At 48.0% G+C, this 21,569-nt stretch overlaps 1 protein-coding gene across 2 annotated transcripts in view; it reads left to right on the top strand.

The window, feature by feature from the left end:
- Positions 1–79: 79 nt before the first annotated feature.
- Positions 80–21,569, top strand: part of Lhfpl4 (LHFPL tetraspan subfamily member 4) — a 29,925-nt gene continuing 8,435 nt past the window's right edge. The window contains exons 1-2 of one of the 2 annotated variants that reach the window (XM_052719048.1): positions 80–363; positions 1,272–1,761. In XM_052719048.1, the coding sequence (XP_052575008.1) occupies positions 157–363; positions 1,272–1,761 (697 nt within the window). In that variant the 5' untranslated portion in view covers positions 80–156. Of the gene's footprint in view, positions 364–826; positions 1,762–21,569 lie in introns of both variants that reach the window. The other variant, XM_052719049.1, reaches the window with a different exon arrangement.

Below are 21,569 nucleotides of genomic sequence, written 5' to 3'. Positions count from 1 at the left end.
AGGAATCCCGGCAGTCCGGAGGCCTGCGGTCGGGGTGGCAGTGGGGTGTGTGGCTCTGGCTGAGGGACCTCAGGGTCACCGTGCCTGACGTTCCCTCTGACTGCCAGGACCTGGAGCGCCCCTCCCCCTCCCCCGTTCCACTCCGCTCGGTTCTTTATGCCCGCGCGGGAGCGCGCCCCGGCTGCGCCGCGCCAGTGCACGGGAGCGCGCTCCTCGGCGCGGGAGCGCGCCCCGGGGAGAGCCCGAGCAAGATGGAGGCCGCGCAGAGGACGCCGCCTGGGCCGAGGCATCCGCTGCCTAGAGCACCCAGCCCCGGCGCTTGAGCCCTGCCGGTCCCGGATCAGCCGCCCCGACCCGGCCCAGGTTGGTCCTCCCGCATCCCTTCTCCGCAGCCGCAGCCTCCGCGCGCGTCCGGCCTGGGTGCAGGGCAGCCACCCCCCAGCTCCGGCCCTACCGGGGCCCAGCCGCTTCCCCGCGCCCCGGCACGGCCCCTGCCCGCTGCACGCCCCTCCAGGCCCAGACTGCCCCCTAGCCTCGGGCCCTCTGTCTCCTTGGCCTGGAAAGCCACTCTCCCCGGCCCTGGCCCGCCAATCCTAGACTATCCCTCCCCCCGCAGCCGACATTCAACCCCGGCTTCTAAGGAGCACCCCCACTCCCCCGATGAGTGCAGACCCTGCAGTGTCAGCCCCTGATTCCACGCTAGCCTCATCCTGATTCCAACACTTAGCCCTGGTTTACCAGTTCTTGTCCCCTGCCTGGCCCTATCATAACCTTCCTCATGCCCTCAGAACCAGCCCCTGACAACCTCTTCTCCCCTTCCTTATAGAGAAGCGTCTATCAGCTTCCAGATCCCCTTCAGACACCCAGTCCCAGACCCGCTACCCCTAATAACAGCTCCAACATGCCCTCCCAGCTCCCTCTATTAGGTACCTGTTAATGCTCCAGTATTGATCTCCATCTTTCATTACATCTCCCCACTGCCCCCTCTTACCCCAGCACCAGTTCCTAAGCCCCCTCTCTGACTCCCCCACCAGCACTTTCTGGCACCCCTACTTCCAGCTCCCATGTTCTCATCTCAGCCCCCCAACTTTCCCATGGCCCTCTTCCTAGGGCCCCCAGTAGGAAACCTTAGCTAGTCCTTCAAGTCGCCTCCCCAACACTGTCCTGACCCCCTCCTAGCTCCCCAGCCAGCCCCCAGGTCCCCAGCTCCGCCCCAGGCCCCGCCCTTGCGAGTTCCTTGACTCAGGGCTGCTTCTCGCGTGCATCCCCAGCTCCCGCCCCGCAGCAGCCCGGTGGTCAGTCCTGGGCCGGCGGCCCCCCACCAGCAGCCGCCGCCGGCCCCGCCCCCGGGCACCATGCTGCCCTCGCAGGAGGCCTCCAAGCTCTACCATGAGCACTACATGCGGAACTCGCGGGCCATCGGCGTGCTGTGGGCCATCTTCACCATCTGCTTCGCCATCATCAACGTGGTGGTCTTCATCCAGCCCTACTGGGTAGGAGACAGCGTGAGCACTCCCAAGCCTGGCTACTTCGGCCTCTTCCACTACTGCGTGGGCAGCGGGCTAGCGGGCCGCGAGCTCACCTGCCGGGGCTCTTTCACCGACTTCAGCACCATCCCGTCCAGCGCCTTCAAGGCGGCCGCTTTCTTCGTGTTGCTTTCCATGGTGCTGATTCTCGGCTGCATCACCTGCTTCGCTCTTTTCTTCTTCTGCAACACCGCCACTGTCTACAAGATCTGCGCCTGGATGCAGCTCTTGGCAGGTAGGGGAGGAGTGGGCGCGGGACCCTCGGCAAAGATGCTGGAGACCGGAGCTCTTTCTTGGAAGAGTCAGAGCTAGATTCTTCTTCTCTGTGTTGAGACACTTAGTGACCAACCCTCAGCGGCTATTGGGGAGAACATTCAACATCAGAGAGCCACCTTAGGGCAGGGGGCAAATCTTTAGAAATGATGTTTGGGTCTGTCTGCTTGGAAGCGCAGAGGCTGGCTCAACTGATGAGTTAGCGTTATGTTCGTGTTTCCAAGGGTCTCTGTTGGCTGTCTTTGAGGAAAAAGTGTTTTTTTCCCCCCTGAATGAGGGCTTACTGTAAGTGTTGTCAATTTCTGTTATGCTGGGGGCGGGGAGCATGAATTGGGGACTCGGGATACTTGGCTTGAACCTTGAACTTGCTGGCATTAACTTCTTTGAGGTTTGGTTTCCTCATCTGTGAAACGGTACAGTGGAGAAATAAAAGGGTCTTTGGTAAACTTTAAAGTCCTGTCCTGAGAGTGGGGGGCGATCTGTGGTGTTGGTACTGGGGAGCTGTTCTGTGGAAAGCTTGCAACATGAGCCTCTGGAGAGAGGGTCTCCTTCACCCTGACCCTTATTCAGGAAGGGTTCTGTGTCACATTCAATGGTGACGAGTTCCTTGAAGTCTCTGAACTGATTGACTGGGACAGTCATCTTTCCCTAAGGAAAGGCCTTTTGGGAACAAGATCTGCTGAGACAGTTTCCCCTGATCCATTAGAGTCCTGTGTCCCCGCCCACTCTTCGATCGCAGTCACATTTTGAAAGCTCAGCAACCTGGGCATTTGCCTAATTGCAGGAAAGGAGAAGAGAGTTGGGCAGAACAAAGAGGAGCCTAGGGATGGCAGGGTGGGGAAAGAAGATGGGTAAAGGCCAGGAAAATGTTTGGAGCCTTCCAGGGATGAAAAAGAGAGAGAGAGAGAGAGAGAGAGAGAGAGAGAGAGAGAGAGAGAGAGAGAGAGAGAAGATTTGGTAATGGTGCATTAGAGACAGTTCATCCCAGTAAGCACTTCAGAATGTTCAACAAGTGTTCAGCTTCTCAAAAGAGGCCCCCAAAGGAAAGGTGATAGCAACTTGCTGGCAATACCACTGCAGGAAACATCACAGGGACTTGGCTCTGCAGTATAGTGTGTGTTCACTTGAGCCTTTCCATTGGGAAGAAATCTCCATCTTTTCAGGGAGGAGTGTGAGTTTTCAAAACGGCTTGAAGTCACTCAAGGTCAAGTGCCAAGAATACAATAGTGATCAAATTAAGACTTGTCACTTGGGCTGAAGGCCAGGGGTGAGGTCAAGGTCATGAGGCTAGTTTGCTTCTCTAGAAGGACTTTTATAAATGTAGGTAGGAATTCTTGCCCCTACTGGGGGATGTCTAAGGTCTGAAAAGGGCTGGTTGGAGAAAGGTACTATATACTCAGATATGGACATTCTCTCTCTTTTTTAAAGATGTATTTGGGGGGAGGGACAAAAAGATGTATTTTTGTTTTTAATTATGTGTATGTATGTGTGTGTATGTGGTGGTGGTGGTGGTGGTGGTGGTGGTGGTGGTGGTGGTGGTGGTGGTAGTGGTGGTCATTTTCATTCAAAGGCAGCTGAGTGTGGAGGCCAGAAGAGGTTATGGGATCCTTTGGAGTTGGAGTTACAGGTAGCTGTGAACTGTGAGGACTGGGAACCAAACTCTAGCTCTCTGTGAAAGTGGCTAGCATCCATAACCACCCAGTGTTCTTTCCAGCCCTCAGATGTAATCCATCTTTAAGAACTTTTGAAAAGAACAAAGAAAGAGAAATGAGGGAATGGAGATGTTGTTCCACGTTTTCCAGTGGGACCCAGAGGTGACGGTGTGCATTCTCATTGTATTTTCCCTTGAAGTCAAGCTGGAAAGAATATATGCTCAGCTTAAACCCCAATTCATCAACTTTAATTTGGAGTCTGCAGATGGGTTGCTGACTTCTTGGCCCTCCAATTCTCTGTAATTCATGTGAGATTTCATCTTGGGATTTGATGGACAGCCCAACAGTGTAATCATTGAAACTTGACAGTCTTAGAGATCACCACCTTCAAATTTCACCTTTATTTCCCCCTGTTTCAGAGAGGCAATTGATCACCTATATGTGAGAGACTTACTCAAAGTCATACCACTAACAATGGGAGGAAATTCAGTCTAGGGTCACTTTTTTTTTTTTTTAATGACTCCTGGTTCAGGGCATTTTCCTTTCCCAGAGGGCTGAGGGGGCAGTTGGCAGAGTTGAGAACTTGATTGCATTTTGCTCAGAGATCTCTAGATAAGTGACTGATTCTTACTGTTTAACAAAGTGGCACTAGAAAACAGGCCAGCTCTGGACGTGGGTTAAAAGTGAAGTGTCTCAACTTAGTCTTTTTACTTTTTAATGACATTTATTTGTTTGTTCATCTCTCTCTCTCTCTCTCTCTCTCTCTCTCTCTCTCTCTGTGTGTGTGTGTGTGTGTGTGTGTGTGTGTGTGTGTGTGTGTGTGTGTGAGCGCGTGTGCTCGCGCTCCACCATTATGTGACCATCCTGTGCTCAATGCTGCAAAGCTGGGTGTCTCAGTCACTGTCCTATTGCTGAGAAGAGCCACCGTGACCACAGCAACTCTTAAAAAAGAAAACATTTAACTGAGGGCTTGCTCACAGTTTCAGAGGTTAGTTCATTATCATCATGGTGGCAGGCATGGTGCTGGAGAAGGAGCTGAGAGCTACATCCTGATCTGTAGGTGGAATGAGAGATGCTGCGCCTGGCATGGGCTTTTGAAACTTCAAAGCCCACCCCCAATGACACACTTCCCCCAACAAGGCCACACCTCCTAATTCTTCTAATTCTTTGAAATAGTGTCACTCCCTGGACTAAACATTCAAATACATGAGCCTGTGGGGACCGTTCTTAATCGAACCACCACAATGGTGTACACAGGCCATCCTTGACTGTGTTAGTGTTGTGTTAACAATTAAAACTCAGACTTCCTCTTGGATTAGCTTGACTAAGATTAAGCCGAAGTTAGACTTCTCCGTGTCTCTCCCTGTGTCTTGTTTGTGGTTACTGACCAGTCTATTGTCAGTTGTGTGTGTCTGATCTTTCTGGCCTGTTGCTGTTGCTGGTGTCTGTCCTGTGTCTCTCTGTGTGCCCGAATCTGTGTGTGTCCCTCCTAAAGGACTTTGCTCTGTATTTATTGAATAGCACAGAAAACATGGAATGGGAAAGAAATGAGAAATTCTTTACAGAAATCTTAACAGAATTTTAGAAGGGACGAAGTTACTTTACTGAACCCAGTTGCTTAAGAATAGCACTAAACAGTATGAGCAGTTGTAATCAACCTGCATCCATCCACATGTGACTTCTAACAGTTATGAGATATTTATCGTATAAGGTTGCCTTCAACCTGTTGGCTGCTATCAGCAAATGATACATACATACATACATACATACATACATACATACATACTTACATACATTATTCTGGGTCAGGATCGTATAAGAGTACACAATTTAAGATTAAAGTTATGTATTAGCTTAGATTATAAAAGCTGATTGCATGGGAAATCCAAGACATAGTAAGGTTGGTTACATTGTTCTCTTAAAAGCAGTTTAACCATAAACCTAAGCACACAGTAGACTAGCATAGCAGGTTAAGTATATAGTCTTAAATAATCTCAAGGCATATTATTAACTCAGCTGCAAGGTCTACAAAAAATTCAGTCCCTTTGGAGTCCAGAGGTATTTTCAGAAAAATGCGTCACCACATCTGACCCCAAGGATCTTAAGCCCATGGAGTCAATCCCTGCTCTCATCAAGCTTGCTGTCTTCTTGGATCACGATATTGGTCAGCAGCCTTGGAGCAGTGGGCAACAGAAACTCAGCTCACTCACACTGTCATAAATAAAGTGAAATAAAGAGCATTGGGTTTATTGTCTCATAATAACCCGATGACTTGAACATCGAGAATTTCTGGCTTCAGGGTGGATCTGGATGCTCAGGTGACGTCTGAGGCACCCACCTCTATTTCTTGATTCCTCTGTGCTGGTTCATTTTAAGCCCACTCCCTCTTAAAGGTAAGAAATAAAGCGACCAGCAGCTCTGACGCTCCATAGCTCAAGCTTACCCATGACTGGAAAATGAATGCCAGCCGCCAGGCCTAGTGGCACACATCTTCAATCCCAGAACTTAGGAGGAGGCGGAGGCAGAAACAAAGGCCGTAGGAGCTCTGTGAGTTCAAGGCCAGCTTGGCCTACACAATGAGTTCCAGGACAGCCAGGGCTGTCCCCGAAAGCAAAAACTAAACAAAAACAAAGAGAACGATGGCAGCAAAAGTTCCAGGGCTGAATCCTCCCAGCCCAACTGCTAGAAGCCAGGTAGATGCTTCCTAATGAATCATGGTGACTTTGTCTAAGACTCAAATGTGCTCATCCCTGCAACAAACACCACATGGACCAATGGTGAGAAAGAGGAGACCCCGCAGAGACTGTAAAAGAGGGACCATGAGTGAGATGACCAAAGACAGGCATCCCCAACCCCTGGGGACTCTGATGTATGCTGAGCTGCAAGCGTAGATACCAGGGCTGGCTGCAGTCAAGGCTGGCTGTGGCTTAGCTGGGAATCGAGGCTGGAGATGGGTAGTGTTGGCAGGTGTGGGGTGTGGGCGAGTGCAATCTGAACAGAGAAGAAGGCCGTGGATGGAGGAGAGACACATCTGACTGGAATGTGGTATCTTTATAGGGGACCAATAGGAGATTCAGGATGGACTGACGGAGACCTAGAGGGCTGGACCAGGGACCTGGGACTTTAATCAGTGGGCAGTTAGAAGTTACCGTGACTGTTACAACTACTCGGGGGGGAAAAAATGTTAGCTTTGAGTGGTCACCCCAGACTGGAATCCCTGAACAAGATCAGCTTCATCTGCATTGTGAGTGAGAAGCCAATGTGGGATACATGAGATCTTGTTAGAACGAAAGCATATCCTGCCTGAGACATTACCCTACACTAGAGCAGGTGCTAACAAGTCGTTTGTCCCAGGTCATAGATGTGCTGGGTCACGAGGCATTGTTGTGACTCAGGCGTCTTACCTGAAGTCAGAGGACAACTTTGTGGAGTTGATTCTCTTTCTATCCTTACATGGCTTCTGGAGACTGAATCCTTCTCGTCAGGCTTTGGGGCAAGTGCTTTGACCTACAGGGCCGTCTCTCTGGCCAGGGTCTGTGCTAGATGTTTTCACACTGTCTGTGTTGTCCCATCCATTTTCTGTCACAATGACTTGTCCAGTTTCACACTTCTAGTACAAAGGGGGAGCTGAGTCTCTCGGTGTGGGTCCTAATGAATCCAGAACCTTCTGTGGCTGAACTGGAGCAAGGAAAACGAATCCACAGGTGATGAGCTAAAGTTGTAAGCTCCATGTTCTACAGGGTCAGAAGTGGGGCCGAGGATAGCCACAGGAAACAGGAGACACAGGCCGAAGCCTGACTGAGCTGGGAAGGAGCTAGTGTGAGGACTTAGCCCAGCATGGTGGCATATCCTGGGACCTGAAAGGCTGAGGCAAGAGGACAATTTGGAATACGTAGTGAGACCCTAGCGAAACAAAACCAGAAGAGCTGGGGCTCTGTCTTGGTGGCTGCCTGTCTGTCATGCACAAGGCCGTGGGTTCAAACCCCAGTGCCTCAGATTTCACAAAATAAAGGACTTGGCTGATACTCCCCAGCTGTGTGGTCTTGGACAAGTGGATTTGTGTCTGCAAATCTGTTTCCTCATCTTCAAAATAGTTACTATTGTACCTACTTCCAAGGATGATAGAAATGTGTGGAAGATGGTTCTTTCTCTCTTTCCCTCCTTTTCTTCTTCTTTTTCTTTTTTCAAGACTGGGTTTCTCTGTGTAGCCCTGGCTGTCTTGGAACTCACTTTGTAGACCAGTTTGAGACCAGGCTGGCCTCAGACTCACAGAGACCCACCTGCCTTTGCCTCCCAAGTGCTGAGATTAAAGGTGTGCACCACCACCTGGCTTTCTACAATTTTTTTTCATTATTTTTTTTGGAGGAGGTGGTGGGAAACGATGGTTTTTTTTAACGTGGCTCCCAGTGTGTAGCAGGCACTTCTGACAGACTGAGGGAAGCCATTTGTGAAGACTCTGATGCTGAGTTTGAACTTGCTGCAATGACCATGTGTAGACAAATTTCTTTCTTTCTTTTTTTTTTTGTTTTTCGAGACAGGGTTTCTCTGTGTAGCTTTGCGCCTTTCCTGGATCTCGTTCTGCAGGCCAGGCTGGCCTGGAACTCACAGAGATCCGCCTGCCTCTACCTTCCGAGTGCTGGGATTAAAGGCGTGCGCCACCACCTCCCGGCAGTGTAGACGAATTTCTAAACAGTCTTATTAAATAAGAAACACAGAGCCAAATACAGAGGAAACAGCCAAAGAGGTCAGAGCAATAGCCGTGACTAACTTTAGCTTACCACCAGCAGTAGTTTCCTCAGAGAGAGTTTCTTCCTGTCTGACTTGTGTTTTTATTGCTTTCCTGTTCTGCCTTCTCATTGGCTGTAAGCCAAGCCACATGACTTCCTCATCACTGCCTGTCTGTACAGACCTCCAGGTCTCTATAGTTGGTACTGGGATTAAAGGCTCGAGACTCTGCCTGTCATGTGATCGGATTAAGGGCGTGTGCTACCACTGCCTGACTTCTGTTTATGGCTGACTATGACCTCTGATCTCCAGGCAACTTAATTTATTAACATACAAATAAAATCACATTTCCGCACAATTAAAATATCACCACAATCGTGAGACTTGAAAAGTCACCAGTTGTCAGTAGCAGGGAGAAGCGATAGGCTTGCCTGACTCCCTCGTTTTATGAATGAAGGAAAAGGCCCCGAGAACGAACAGCTGAATGGTCGCAGAGGTGGGAACCTAGACCTCTCCTCTGTCCCCAGAAAGAAGATGAGCCTGGTCCTGGTTCACCCAGTCAGAGTGTGTGCGCATGCCAGGCTCCACCTGGTGTGCAGAGACTGGCGGGGAGCTGGAAGCAGAGTGCCAGCTAGTGCCACGCAGAGGTCAGCAGCTTCTAGCTGTGTCTGTCACCAGGGTCTCAGGCTCTGTGATCAGAGGTCCCAGGAGTTGCCATAACAGAAACTCCGGACATGCACTCATGTCCCTTACCATGTGCTTGGACTTTGGTTCAGGTTGCCTTTGGGAATGAATGATTTAATTATTTAGGTAGGATCTTGCTATGTATCCCAGTTGTATTTTGGCTTGCAGTGATCCTCCTGTCTCTGGCTCTCTAGTGGTGGGAATACAGGCCCACTGTGACCACATCTGAATAGGTTTTAGATTCTATTCATACAGTAAAATTTAGTTGTTTAGTTACATTGACTATATATTGGTACGTTAAAATTTAGCAATGTTTAATTAAATTGCTAGAACATCTAGTACATGGAAGGGATCCTCTCCTCTCTCCCTTCCTCCTTCTCTCTCTTTCTCTCTTCCTTCGTTTTTCTTCCCTGGCTTCCTTCATGTTTGTCTCCCTCCTCTTCTCCCCGCTCTCTCCCTCTCTCACACTGACCCTTTACCGAAGACCTCCGTGTGCATCACTGTGCTGGGCTCCGGGAATGCTGGGTAACAGACCTTGCTCAGTGGCTAAGAGCACCAAACAGGAAGGGGTCTTCGAGCCTTTGGCACACACACAAAGTGCTGCGTCACAGAGGTACTCTAGGGTGTCTGAAGAGGGCGTCCCACAGCTAAGGACAGACTGGCAGGCAGGCAGGCAGGCAGGCAGAATACTCATACACATAACATACTAAAACAAAGAGATAAAACAATAAATTCTTGCTGGGCAGTGGTGGCGCATGCCTTTGATTCCAGCACTCGGGAGGCAGAGCCAGGTGGATCTCTGTGAGATGGATCTCTGTGAGTTCAAGGCCAGCCTGGGCTACAGAGCGAGATCCAGGAAAGGCGCAAAGCTACACAGAGAAACCCTGTCTTGAAAAACAAAAAAACAATAAATAAATAAATTCTTTCATTTTAGAAAAGTTGGGTGTTCATCACCCAATATTTAACACCATGTGACCAGTGCCTTAGGCACCTGCAGCCAGAGCTTGAGCTGTTGTTGTTGCTATGCCCCCTCAACATGGGGCGCTATACCCTCAGTCTGTAAACCAAAATAAAATCTCCCCCTGCAAATGATTTCCACCCCCGCCCCCAAGACTGTTTGTTAAACTTAACACACTTACTAGCGGAGAATCTGAAAGGTAAGGAGGCCATGCGGTCACATGCGCCTCCTTCCCACAATCCTTTTTTTCTGCCAGAAGCGACCATTGTTGAATGTCTTTCCTGGAGCATTCCGTAAATGTACAAGCAAAGGCAAACTTTAAAACAAAACAAAACATGAATGTCTAGCAGGTATCGTTTGCTGCTTAACCAAGCCTCTCACACACCGGCAACATAACAGGGGGCAGGCGAATGACTCAGAGGGTAAGGGCCTGGCTGCCACCCATCCTGGGGACCTGAGTTCAATCCCAGGAGCCCACAGAGAGGAAGGAGAGAACTGATTCCCTCAAACTGCCCTCTGTTCCTCTAACCTCCACATGTGCATGGTGACATGCACATCCCCCACACCCCACCCCAATTAAATAAACAGGTCTGGGACTCTGGGTCCCAGAATCAGAGCGGAGTAGCTGAGGACAGGGTAGTTCTGCCTCAGCATCCTTTGAGCGGTTACCTCCACATGGAGGAAGGAGAGAACCAACCTCCTCAAGTTGTCCTCTGACTGCCACACATGGACCGTGATGCAGGCACTCGACACACACACACACACACACACACACACACACACGCTGTTTTTAAAAAAAAAACAAACAGACCCAAAGCTAACATATACTCAACCCCTCTATAGGCAGGAATAGTGGAGCACAACCCTACTTAACAACACTCAAGAGGAAAAGGCAAGTGGATCTCTGTAAGTCAGGGGCCAGGCTGGACTATGTAGTAAGACTCTGTCTCAAAAATAAGTAAGTCAATAAAAATTAGCTCTTTGTGACCAGAGTTACAGATTTTGTTCTGTCTTTGTCTTTTGACTTTGTCTGTAGCTTTCCTTCCCCATGATGAGATTTTTGTTGTTGTTATTAACATAAGCAAAATATTGATGCTCCCTTTCATCTTCTGGTTTTAGTGTTCTTAGAGAGGCCCTAAATATTTAAACTGCTCTGGGATTGAAGTAGTCGATAATGATGAATACATGAAATGGGAAGTAAGGGGAAAAGATGAAAGCAAGAAGCTTTCAGAAAAATACTAACCCAGCCAGGTAGTGGTGGTGCATACCTTTAACCTCAGCACTTGGGAGGCAGAGGCAGGAGGATCTCTGAATTTGAGGCCAGCTTGGTCTACAGAATGAGTTTCAGGACAGCCAGGATTACACAGAGAAACCCTGTCTCAAAAAAGTAAAGAAGAAAGAGAGAGAGAGAGAGAGAGAGAGAGAGAGAGAGAGAGAGAGAGAGAGAAGAAGAAGAAGAAGAAGAAGAAGGAGGAGGAGGAGGAGGAGGAGGAGGAGGAGGAGGAGGAGGAGGAGGAGGAGGAGGAGGGGGAGGAGAAGGAGGAGGGAGGAAGGGAGGGAGGGAAGGAGGGAAGAAGGAAGGAAGGAAGGAAGGAAGGAAACCCAGCCTGCGTCCACTGCCACCTGCACCCCAGTCCAGCCCACATCTGACTGCTTCTTCCCTGCTTCAGTGGTACAGTGACAATCCTGGGCCAGAAGGCTGTGCTCAGCATATGGTAGGTGCCTAATAAGTGCCTATTGCTTTGTTGTTTTGTTTTTAGTACTTTTCATTTTTGAGACAGCATCTTGCTATGTAGCCCAGCTGGACTGAAACTTGTGGCAATCCTCCTGTCTCATTCAAGTGCTGGAAGTACAGGCCTGAGCCACCATGCACCCACAAGTGTCCTGCTGAATGGATGAGTGAAGGATGACATCTAAGCCCTCGCTCTACCACACACTCCCTTAGAGGGAGCAGATCCCTGGTGCTGAATCCCAATTGTATTACCAATTACAAGTCCTTAGGGATTTTACATCATTTCTGAGTTTCCTTACATATAAAATGAGCCGGCTCATAGTATCTTAGTTGGCTTAGTACTGCAGAAACAGGATGTTACATAAGTAAATTTGTAATGAACAGAAGTTTATTTACTTATTTTGGCTTGTTAAGATGGACTTTTCCTATGTAGCCCAGGCTGGCGACAAACTCATGGGCATCCTCCTGTTTCTGCCTCCTGAATTCTGGGATCATGAGGCATGAACTAACATGGCCAGTTATGTTTGTATATCTTTATTTGTTTGTTTATTTATTTATAGACAATCTCATGTAGCTCAGGCTGGCCTCAAACTCAGTGTATACCTGAGGGTAGTTGAACACTTGCTTTTCCTGCTAGTGAAATTCTCTTCAAGTGCCAGGATTACAGGTGTGTGCTACCATGCCTATAGAACAAGAATTTCCCTCCTTTTGTTTTCCTGGAGATCATGGCTGCATCTCATGAGAAACCATTTTTAAAAGTGTGTATGTGCAGAGTGCTAGGGATTGATTCCAGGGCTTACACATGCTAGGCAAGCATGCTCTACCACTGAGCTGAGTGCCCATTGAGGCTGGGATGTACAAGACTGAGGGGCTGGCATCGGGTAAGGATTTGCTTGCTGCTCCATTAAATGCAGAAGGTATTACAGGGCTGGAAGCAGAAGACCTGGAATTCTTCTATGGGGATCAACTTCTGTGGTAAAGGTTTGGACATCTGAAAGGTTCCCCCTGTCAACACTGTAGATTAATTTTGTAATCCATGGACCCTGGGAGACATGTGTTTTGTTTTGTTTTGTTTTGTTTTTCGAGATAGGGTTTCTCTGTGTAGTTTTGGAGTCTGTCCTGGAACTTGATTTGTAGACCAGGCTGGCCTGGAACTCACAGAGATCTGCCTGCGTCTGCCTCCTGAGCGCTGGGATTAAAGGCGTGTACCACCACCACCCGGTTCTGGGGGACATGTTTAAACTGTAACAAGTAGGTAACCACTCTGTGGAGCCATTGGAAGGTTATTGTAGGCACAATGTGTGCACTGGCTTAGTGAATGCTCGTGATTGTTAATGATTGTTGTGTGACCCACGTCAAATCATTTTGCCACCAAAGCTCTGTCTGTGCTAAAAGAGGAAAGGGGAAGTGAAAGGTAGAGGGGGTTGGATGAGGAGGAATCCAGTCTTGGAGGTTGGGTTTTCTTTACAGGCCATGGCAATCATTTTTGGGAGTAGGAGTGAGCAGGGCCAGGCATGAGCTGGGAAGGTGCAGTGTGCAGAGGCTTCCTGGGAGGCAGGGAGCTGAGAAGTGAAATCACGTGAAAGTGATTGCCCTGGCGGAAGGGGGAGGAGCCCATTTGGGAGACGCCTGGGTTTGTTTGTGGCCTGAGAGTAAGGCAGGTGCCTCTTTGTGGGTGGCTGAGTCTCTGCTGCAGCATTCACAGAGGATACAGGAGGAGGACTTTGTTTGTGGTGGAGGAAGATGAGCTCCTCTGGGGGAAGTGTTGAATTTGGGGGCCCTGGGGGATGTGTGAGGGGAAGAGTCCAATGATGGCCGCATGTTTAGATCTGGGAGTCAAAGAGAAAGATCCACTGGGGAGCTGAAGGTCTGAGGTATTATCCCAGGAATCTGAGTGTGAACAAAATTGCCCTGGGACAAGGTGAGGAAGGAGAAGAGGGACCATCTCAGGACACCGCCCATCACTGGACAGCAGCAGAGAAGCTGGAAGAGAAGGCTGGAGGGATTTGAACAACAGAGGGCAAGTAGCAAGTGAGGAAGGAGACTGCATCTGAAGGGAGGCGCTGGCACCACCTGGGATGCGGTGTGAACAGCTGAGGCTTTTCACTGTTAGTGCTGGTGACTGAACCCCGGGCCTGTGGATGCCTGGCAGGTCCTCTGCCAGTATGTCTTCCATCCTGGAAGCTTGTACTCCATGAAATTATCCTTCAAAACAAAGAAGAAAGCCGGGCACAGTGGCATTCACCTGTCCTCCCTGCTACTCTGAGGGCCGAAACAGGATGACTTCAAAACAAGGAAAAACTGAGGAACTTTCTTTGTAGTAGACCTGTCTTACAAAGAGTTATGTGCGTGCATACGAGTGTGTGTGTGTGTGTGTGTGTGTGTGTGTGTGTGTGTGTGTGTACGAGTGTGAAGACTAAAGATAACTTTAAGTGTTATTCCTCAGGAGCTATCCACCTATTTTTTTTTTTTTTGAGACCAGTTATCTCATTGGAACCTGAGGCTCTCCAATTAGCCTAGGCTAGCTCACCAGAGAGCCCCAGGAATCTGCCTAGCTCCACTTCCCTGGAGCTTGGATTACAAATACAACATCACCAGGCCTTGTTTGTTTGTCTGTTTTTTGAGACAAGGTTTCTCTGTGTAGCCCTGGCTGTCCTGGAACTCTCTTTGTAGACCAGGCTGGTCTCGAACTCAGGTCCACCTGCCTCTGCCTCTTGAGTGTTGGGATTAAAGGCAAGTGCCATCACTGCCTGTCTTAGACTTTTTAAAAGATTCGTCTTTATTATTTTATTTATAAAATAAAAAGAAGTAAGTCTTTAAAAAAAAAGAATAAATAACAAGGGCAACATATAGGAAAGAATGATAAACATAGTAGGTATTGTTAGCATTCAGACCTGCCCCTTGGAGACCTGGCCAAAATGCAGGCAGTGCCTTGGCCAGCTCAGGGTCCTGACAACATCATGCGCTCATTGCTACGTGGTCTCTCTGCACGTGCGAAGTCCCCCTCATAAAAGGTGGGGCCCCACCCACCTTCTCTCTCTTCTATCTTTTCTGCTCAGCACCCCCAGCCGCTCTTGCTCTCTTTTTCCCTCTGTCCCTCCGTCCCTCCGTCCCTCCCTCCGTCTCTCTCTGCGCCTTCCCCCCTCTCTCCCCAGGAGGCAGCCCTGCGCCCCTTTTCCCTCTCCCCTCTCCCTTCTCTCTTCTACACATGAGCGCTGTCTGCATGGCCTGTCTATGTCTCTTACCCGTGGTGGGGCACCTTGGCTCCAACCCACTAAGGTCTCTTGCCCTCCGTTTTTAAAATACAGCAGATATGAGTCTAGCAACATCAGCAATCATGCTGGATGCCAGTGGCCTAAGTGCATCAATTAAAAACATCATCAGAATGGGAGGAAAAACATGACTCACCTGTGCATGTTGTCAAGAAACCCACTTCAACTATAAAGAAACACGAATTAACAGTAAATAGATGAAACGGGCTTGATGTTGCATGTCTGTAGAAACAGCAGTGGGAAGTAGAAGCCGTGGGGTTAGGAGTTCGGGGCCTTCCTGCGGGTTTGAGGCCAGCCTGGGCTACATGAGACCTTGTTTTAAAACACAACAATGATGGAAAGAGAAGAAATCCAACGGCCAGAAAATCACTCAGAACATGACCGACTCAGCAATATCATCCGTCACTTGATCCAGTAGCTGGCTGGAGGCTAGTGCAGTGAACTGCCACGGGGAACACAGTTTTTCTCAAGCTCACGTGGAACGTTAGCCAAGACGGACCACATTCTGGACCCCAAATCACACCTTTACAATTATAAAACTAGGAGCCACTGGATGTCTGCTCTCAAAACTAAGTTAACTTAAGCCAGAAATAACAGAAAGATAGCTGGAAGATTTGACATCTAGATACCAGAGAACGTTTTTCATTTTTTTTAAAGACCAGATCTTACTCTATAGTACAGGCTGGCCTCCTGGAACTTGCTAAGTAGACCAGGCTGACCTTGAGAGGGAGAAATTAGTAGCCATCCTAAAAGATGTTCCTTCCCCTTCCCTCTTCTTCCTCCAAAGGTTTGCTGACCAGTGTTTTTTTTTTAATTGACCTAAAGTTGAACCTGTGGGAAACGTAAGGCTGGGACAATAAATCCGTGTATCCTAGACTTGACAAAACAAGGTGTAAAAAAAAAGAGTAATGGGCTCAATTGACCAGAAGTTGAACTCGAAAGGAATGCAACAGTAAATCTGAATGGGTCGGGGTTGGGGATTTAGCTCAGTGGTAGAGCGCTTGCAAGCGCAAGGCCCTGGGTTTGGTCCTCAGCTCCGGGAAAAAGAAAAAGAAAAAAGAAAAAAGGAAAAAAGAAAAAAAAATCTTCAATTAAAAAAAAAAAAAAAATCTGAGCCGGGCAGTGGTGGCGCATGCCTTTAATCCCAGCACTCGGGAGGCAGAGCCAGGTGGATCTCTGTGAGTTCGAGGCCAGCCTGGGCTACCAAGTGAGTTTCAGGAAAAGGCGCAAAGCTACACAGAGAAACCCTGTCTCAAAAAAACAAAAAAACAAAAACAAAAAAAAAAATCTGAATGGGTCAACAAAAATAGGACATAGGGAATAAAAATTTATGTCTCGGCCGGGCGGTGGTGGCGCACGCCTTTAATCCCAGCACTCGGGAGGCAGAGCCAGGCGGATCTCTGTGAGTTCGAGGCCAGCCTGGGCTACCAAGTGAGTTCCAGGAAAGGCGCAAAGCTACACAGAGAAACCCTGTCTCGAAAAACCAAAAAAAAAAAAAAAAAAAAAATTTATGTCTCTATAGATACCCTGAACCCACTTAGCAATTAGCAACCTTATGCTTACCTCATCCCTAGTCCCTGAGATGTGAAACATTCTGCATGCGAACCTTTCCTATATAAACCCCTTAAAGTGAGTGCTTGGGACCTCCCCTCTTCTCACCTATTGTTAAGTGGTGTTGGGAAGGTCCCTGCCTAGGCTGGAATAAACGAAACCTTTTGTTCTTACATCGGAAATCGGCTCCTTGGCGGTCTTATTGGAGGGGGGGACTCATGCGCATTACAACCTCAAACTCACGAGATACCCACCACTTCGATCAAACAACACGTAGATTAATAAATGGATCCAAGAACAAACCACAGGAATTGTGAATTTTTTTTCATGTATTTTCAATTACATAAAAATACAAGATTTGTGACCAGAAGAGCTAATAGGGAAAGTTGTAGCATCAACTGTATAGACTAGAAAAGAAACAAAGATTTATCCACATTGCAGTGCTAGGAATTGAACCTAGGGACTTGCACTTGCTAAGCAAATCTACCACTCAGCTATATGCTTAGTCTAAAAAAAACTTTTAAGCCAGTCATTTAAGCCTCTATATCAAGAAACTAGAAACAGAATAGTAAATTGAATTAGTAATATTCTATGTCATGGATACACTATATAATTTGTATAACAAATTCCCTTGTAATAGGTGTGTTCACACCTGTGTTGTAAAAATGGCTGTGTAGTTAAACCATTGTATGCATTTTTTTCTGTACATGTATAGGGGAGAGTTATGTACAAAAGTGGGGAGGAAGAGAGAGCATCAAAGAGAAAAAAATTTCTGGGCTCCCTTGCAGCCAAATGAGGCTTCAAGAAAACAACTATATGTAGATTTAGAGGTAAGCCCGTTTGAAAGAGTGAGCACCATATAAGCAACAGGATGTCCCTACATTGATGTTGGTAATCACTCATTCTACGTCGTGGCCTTGAGAAATAGATACCACCATTCCTGGGGTTACAAAACTGAGGTTCAGAGAGGTGAAGGGACTTCCCCAGTGACATATAGTTGAAAGTTTCCCCCTTACTAAATAAAAATGATAGAAAGTTAAAAAGAATATTATTATATATGCAAGAACTAGGTTTTTGTGCGTGATTGGAAAACCCTAAATAATTGTGGTTTAATAATCCAAGTTTCTAGCCGGGCGGTGGTGGTGCATGCCTTTAATCCCAGCACTCAGGAGGCAGAGCCAGAGGATCTCTGTGAGTTCGAGGCCAGTCTGGTCTACAGAGTGAGATCCAGGACAGGCACCAAAACTACACAGAGAAACCCTGTCTCGAAAAAAACAAAAACAAAAACAAAAACAAAAAAATCTAAGCTTCTAGTCTTTATCTTTCAAGAAAGTTTTATTTTTATTGTGTATGCTTGTACACGTGTGTGTGTGTGTGTGTGTGTGTGTGTGTGTGTGTGTGTGTGTGTGTGTGTACGGTGACCACAGAGCTAGAGTTATAGACAGCTAGCTGTAAGCACCCAGTATGGGTGCTGAAAACCAAACTCTGGTCCTCTGAAAAAGCAGCAAGCACTCTTACCCGCAGAACCATCTCTCCAGTCCTGATTCTAGACTCTTATGAAAAGAATTTTAAATGAGTCTGTCCAAAGATAAAGATGAAATACCTACCTGGACTTGAATGTGGGCCTCACCACTTCCCAGCTGTGTGACATTCGAGAAGAGACTGAGTTCCTCCAGGCCTCAATTCCCTCATCTGTAAGTGGGGGTGATGTTTTTGTCGAACTCATAGATTTTAAAAAAGTTATTCTGTGTGTACCCTTGATGTGCACATGTGGACACACATGTCATAGACTGCATGTGCAGGTCAGAGAGCAACTTTGTGAGGCAAAGTTTTTTTTGCCTTTACTCGTTAGTGTTCTGGGGATTGATCTCAGGTCATCAGGCGTGCACAGCAAGTTCCTTTACCTGTGGAACCATCTTGCAGGCCCTTCATTCTCTTTATAGGATTAAATGAGATGATGAAAAACATAGGCATTTAGCATCCTGGCATATAGTTGCATGCTCAGTGTTGTTTACTTCTCTTTGGACACAGGTCTTGCTGTGTAGTCTAGGCTAGCCTCATATTCATAACCCTCTCTCATTGTCCCCAGTGCTGAGATTATAAGTGTGGGCCATCATACCCATCTTCAACTGCTAAGAACAACTTATTATTAATATTTATTATTGTTGCTGTTGTTATTGCAGTGCTGGGCACTGAGCACAGGGCCTTATGTGAGCACTCTACCATGGAGCAACACTCCATGCTGATTTTATCAATCTTAATTTGTCATAATGCCTCCTGGCTGCCTAGGGTAATAGTAGACTGTAGGGTCAATGAATTGGAATACTATATCCCAGTATATATCCCTCCACACCAGTGGTTTTTAGTAAGCCATCATTACTCTCAGGCCAATGTTTGGAGGGATTTTTAAAACAACAGTATGTATTTCCCCCTTAGATCTGGGGGGTGGAGGTCAGGGATGAAGCTAAGCACCCCAGCCCCTGCCATGAAGTTTCTAGGCTGAAGATAGAGAACTCTTGGGGCACACTATGCCCTGCACCTGGGTATCGGCCAAGGCTGAGGACTCTTATGGCATGCTACATCCTGCACCTGAGTATCAGACTCGGGAGCAGCTGGCACTTCGGCCAGCTCCTGACTTCCAAAAGAGACTCAGAGTCCCCAGACCACAGCCTTGGAGTCCCCACCCAGCAGGTGGGAAAGCCTGTCTCGTCTGTGGTGTGCCATCCTGTGAAGGTGGAGACTCTTGGGTGAGGCTAACCTATTCTGGCCACTGCTCTCCCTCCAGATCCAGGAAAACCTATCTCAGCCTGGCTTTTCCCAAGTGGTTTGATTTCTTGTTCTCTCCCATTTCTTGAGAGGCCCCCGAGACCCCAAAGCCACTGTCTGATGCTCTGCCGAGCCAAGGAGGCAGGGAGGTTGTTCCTCCTGCTGCCCCTGATGTTCTGGCCTCTGTTCCCAGTCTGTTTCCTTTGAGACAGTCCTTCACATATACGAAATCAATGGGATATGACTTTATTTTATGCTTTCCCTCATGCTGAAGATAGACATCATGCCTGCCTCTGTATGTCACACACTGCTCAGTGTGTGGTCAAGGATCTCAGAAATCTGCTTGTGAGATGTTCAAGGGGAGAGGTGGGGGGTGGTGAGGGGATAGATACAGAGATGGAAGAAAAAAGAAGGAATAAAGAGGTTAAATGTTAACTAAAAGGAGGAGAGGAGAGTTGAAGCTCAGACTTGAGCACAGTAAGGGAGGAATGGGGGAGCAAGGGAAGGAAAAGATGGAGACAAAGGCAGAGGAAAGAGAGAATGAGAGGGACCAGATGAGAGAAAGGAGAGGGGTGTGTGTGTGTGTGAGAGAGAGAGAGAGAGAGAGAGAGAGAGAGAGAGAGAGAGAGAGAGAGAGAGAGAGAGAGAGAGACTCGAAAGCACAGAGAAGAAAATCTCACTGAGGTCTCAGTGCCTGTGTTGGGAAGGGGGAGGAAGCGGGAGCTCTGGGATACAGGAGCGGTTTCCATGGAGATGAGGATGCACCAGGAGCGAGCAAAAACAGACTACAGTGAGGCCAGCCCCTCTGGCACCTAGGGAGAGGAGGGCTGAAAATCAACTGAAGGGATGGTGTGTATGTTTGTCCCTTGCCAGTTTCTGACCCCACTCCTGCCTTTCGCTGGAGTGTATGAGCCCAGGGATGGAGAGAAAAATCCAGGGCATGCAGGGAGACAGACATCAAAGTCTCCTGCTCTTCCTTCCCCTCTGTTTTCTCCTCTTACTCCTCCTCCCTCCATGCCAAGGATAGAGCACCCAAGGGTTAGTCCCATGCCTACTTTTTGATTTCAACAGTGTCCAATACCAGAATTAAAATGCCCATGGACCCTGAAGCTTCTGTGGTTAACCTCCAGCTCCCGTTGCCCCCCAGGGGCTCTGCACTCGATTCTCTGTCTGTGTGCCAAGGTGTATCTTCAGACTGTTTGATTCTCTAGCTCTCCGGCTTGTTTCTACTGCAGAGCAGGACGTTTCTTTTGTGCCCATCAAAGGTGTGTGTGTGTCGGGGAGGGGGGGTTACTGTCTTAGAGACTAAAGGCAGCTCCAGTAGATGAGAGATGGATGACAGTGTTGTTGAGGACATTACATCAGACATGGAGGATGGGTGTGGGATGGAATCCAAATTGCAGAACTCTGGGGATGGAGGAGCCTGGAGCTTAGGGAGCACTCCCTTGTACTGGAAATGGGAGAAGGAAAGTCAAAGCTCTTGTCCCCCTCCCATTGTGGAGACCGGATGGGCCACATATAGTGACAGGACTGAGAACAACCAAACCTTGTCAATGCTGTCATCTTTGTCCAGGTTAAGCTCTTGGGCCTGGAGGAGTCAAGGGCCACACAGCTCAAACAGCTCTATGTAAGCTGCAGACCTGATACACTGGTGGGACTGAGCAGACCACGTCTTCCCAGTTGCCTACTGAGCCTGAAGCTTCTGATTGGCCTGCTGTGGGGCCTGTGTCACTCTCATAGTCAACCACTGTTACCAAAGGAATGCATTGAGATCATTGGCTCAGACTTGCCCCACCCCTTCCCAGCCTAAGCTGGGGTTGGGAGAGCTTGGTAGATTATCCCAAGTGGGTACATTGGACGAGGGAGCTATTTAACAGGACCCTCTTAACCAACCCTTTCTATTTTTATCTGTCTCAATTCACCTGAAACTTACTGCATTATTTCCTTATTTGTGTAATTATTATTTTTGTTATGACTAGGGTTTTTGTTTCGTTTTGTTTTTGAGATGATGTCATATTGACCAAACTGGCTTTAACTGTGTAACTGCTGATGATCCTGAATTATTTTATTTTATGTGTGTGAGTATTTTGCCTGCATGTATGTATGTTCACCACCACATGTGTGCAGTTTCTACGGAGGCCAGAAGAGGGTGTCAGATTTCCGGGAACTGATGTAATAGACAGTTGTGAACTGCCACGTAGGTGCTGGGAACTGAACCCAGATCCTCTGCAAGAGTAGCCAGTGCTTGTTATGACTAGTTTTGATATCAACAGCTAACATTATATGGGAGTTTCTGTGCAAAAGCACTTTGAAGCTCCCTGCCATCTTTACAATTCTTGGATGATACTCTTAACCACTCCCGTTTTACAGATTTGGAAACTGAAGCAAAGATAAAGGGATTGAGGCTCACAAATCTTACAGAGACCTAGG

Source organism: Peromyscus californicus, unplaced genomic scaffold (genome assembly GCF_007827085.1).
Source record: "Peromyscus californicus insignis strain IS unplaced genomic scaffold, ASM782708v3 Scaffold_6__1_contigs__length_162567912, whole genome shotgun sequence".
Lineage (NCBI taxonomy): Eukaryota > Metazoa > Chordata > Mammalia > Rodentia > Cricetidae > Peromyscus > Peromyscus californicus.
The sequence above is the reverse complement of the archived record's forward strand: the minus strand, read 5'-3'. Positions and strand labels throughout refer to the sequence as shown.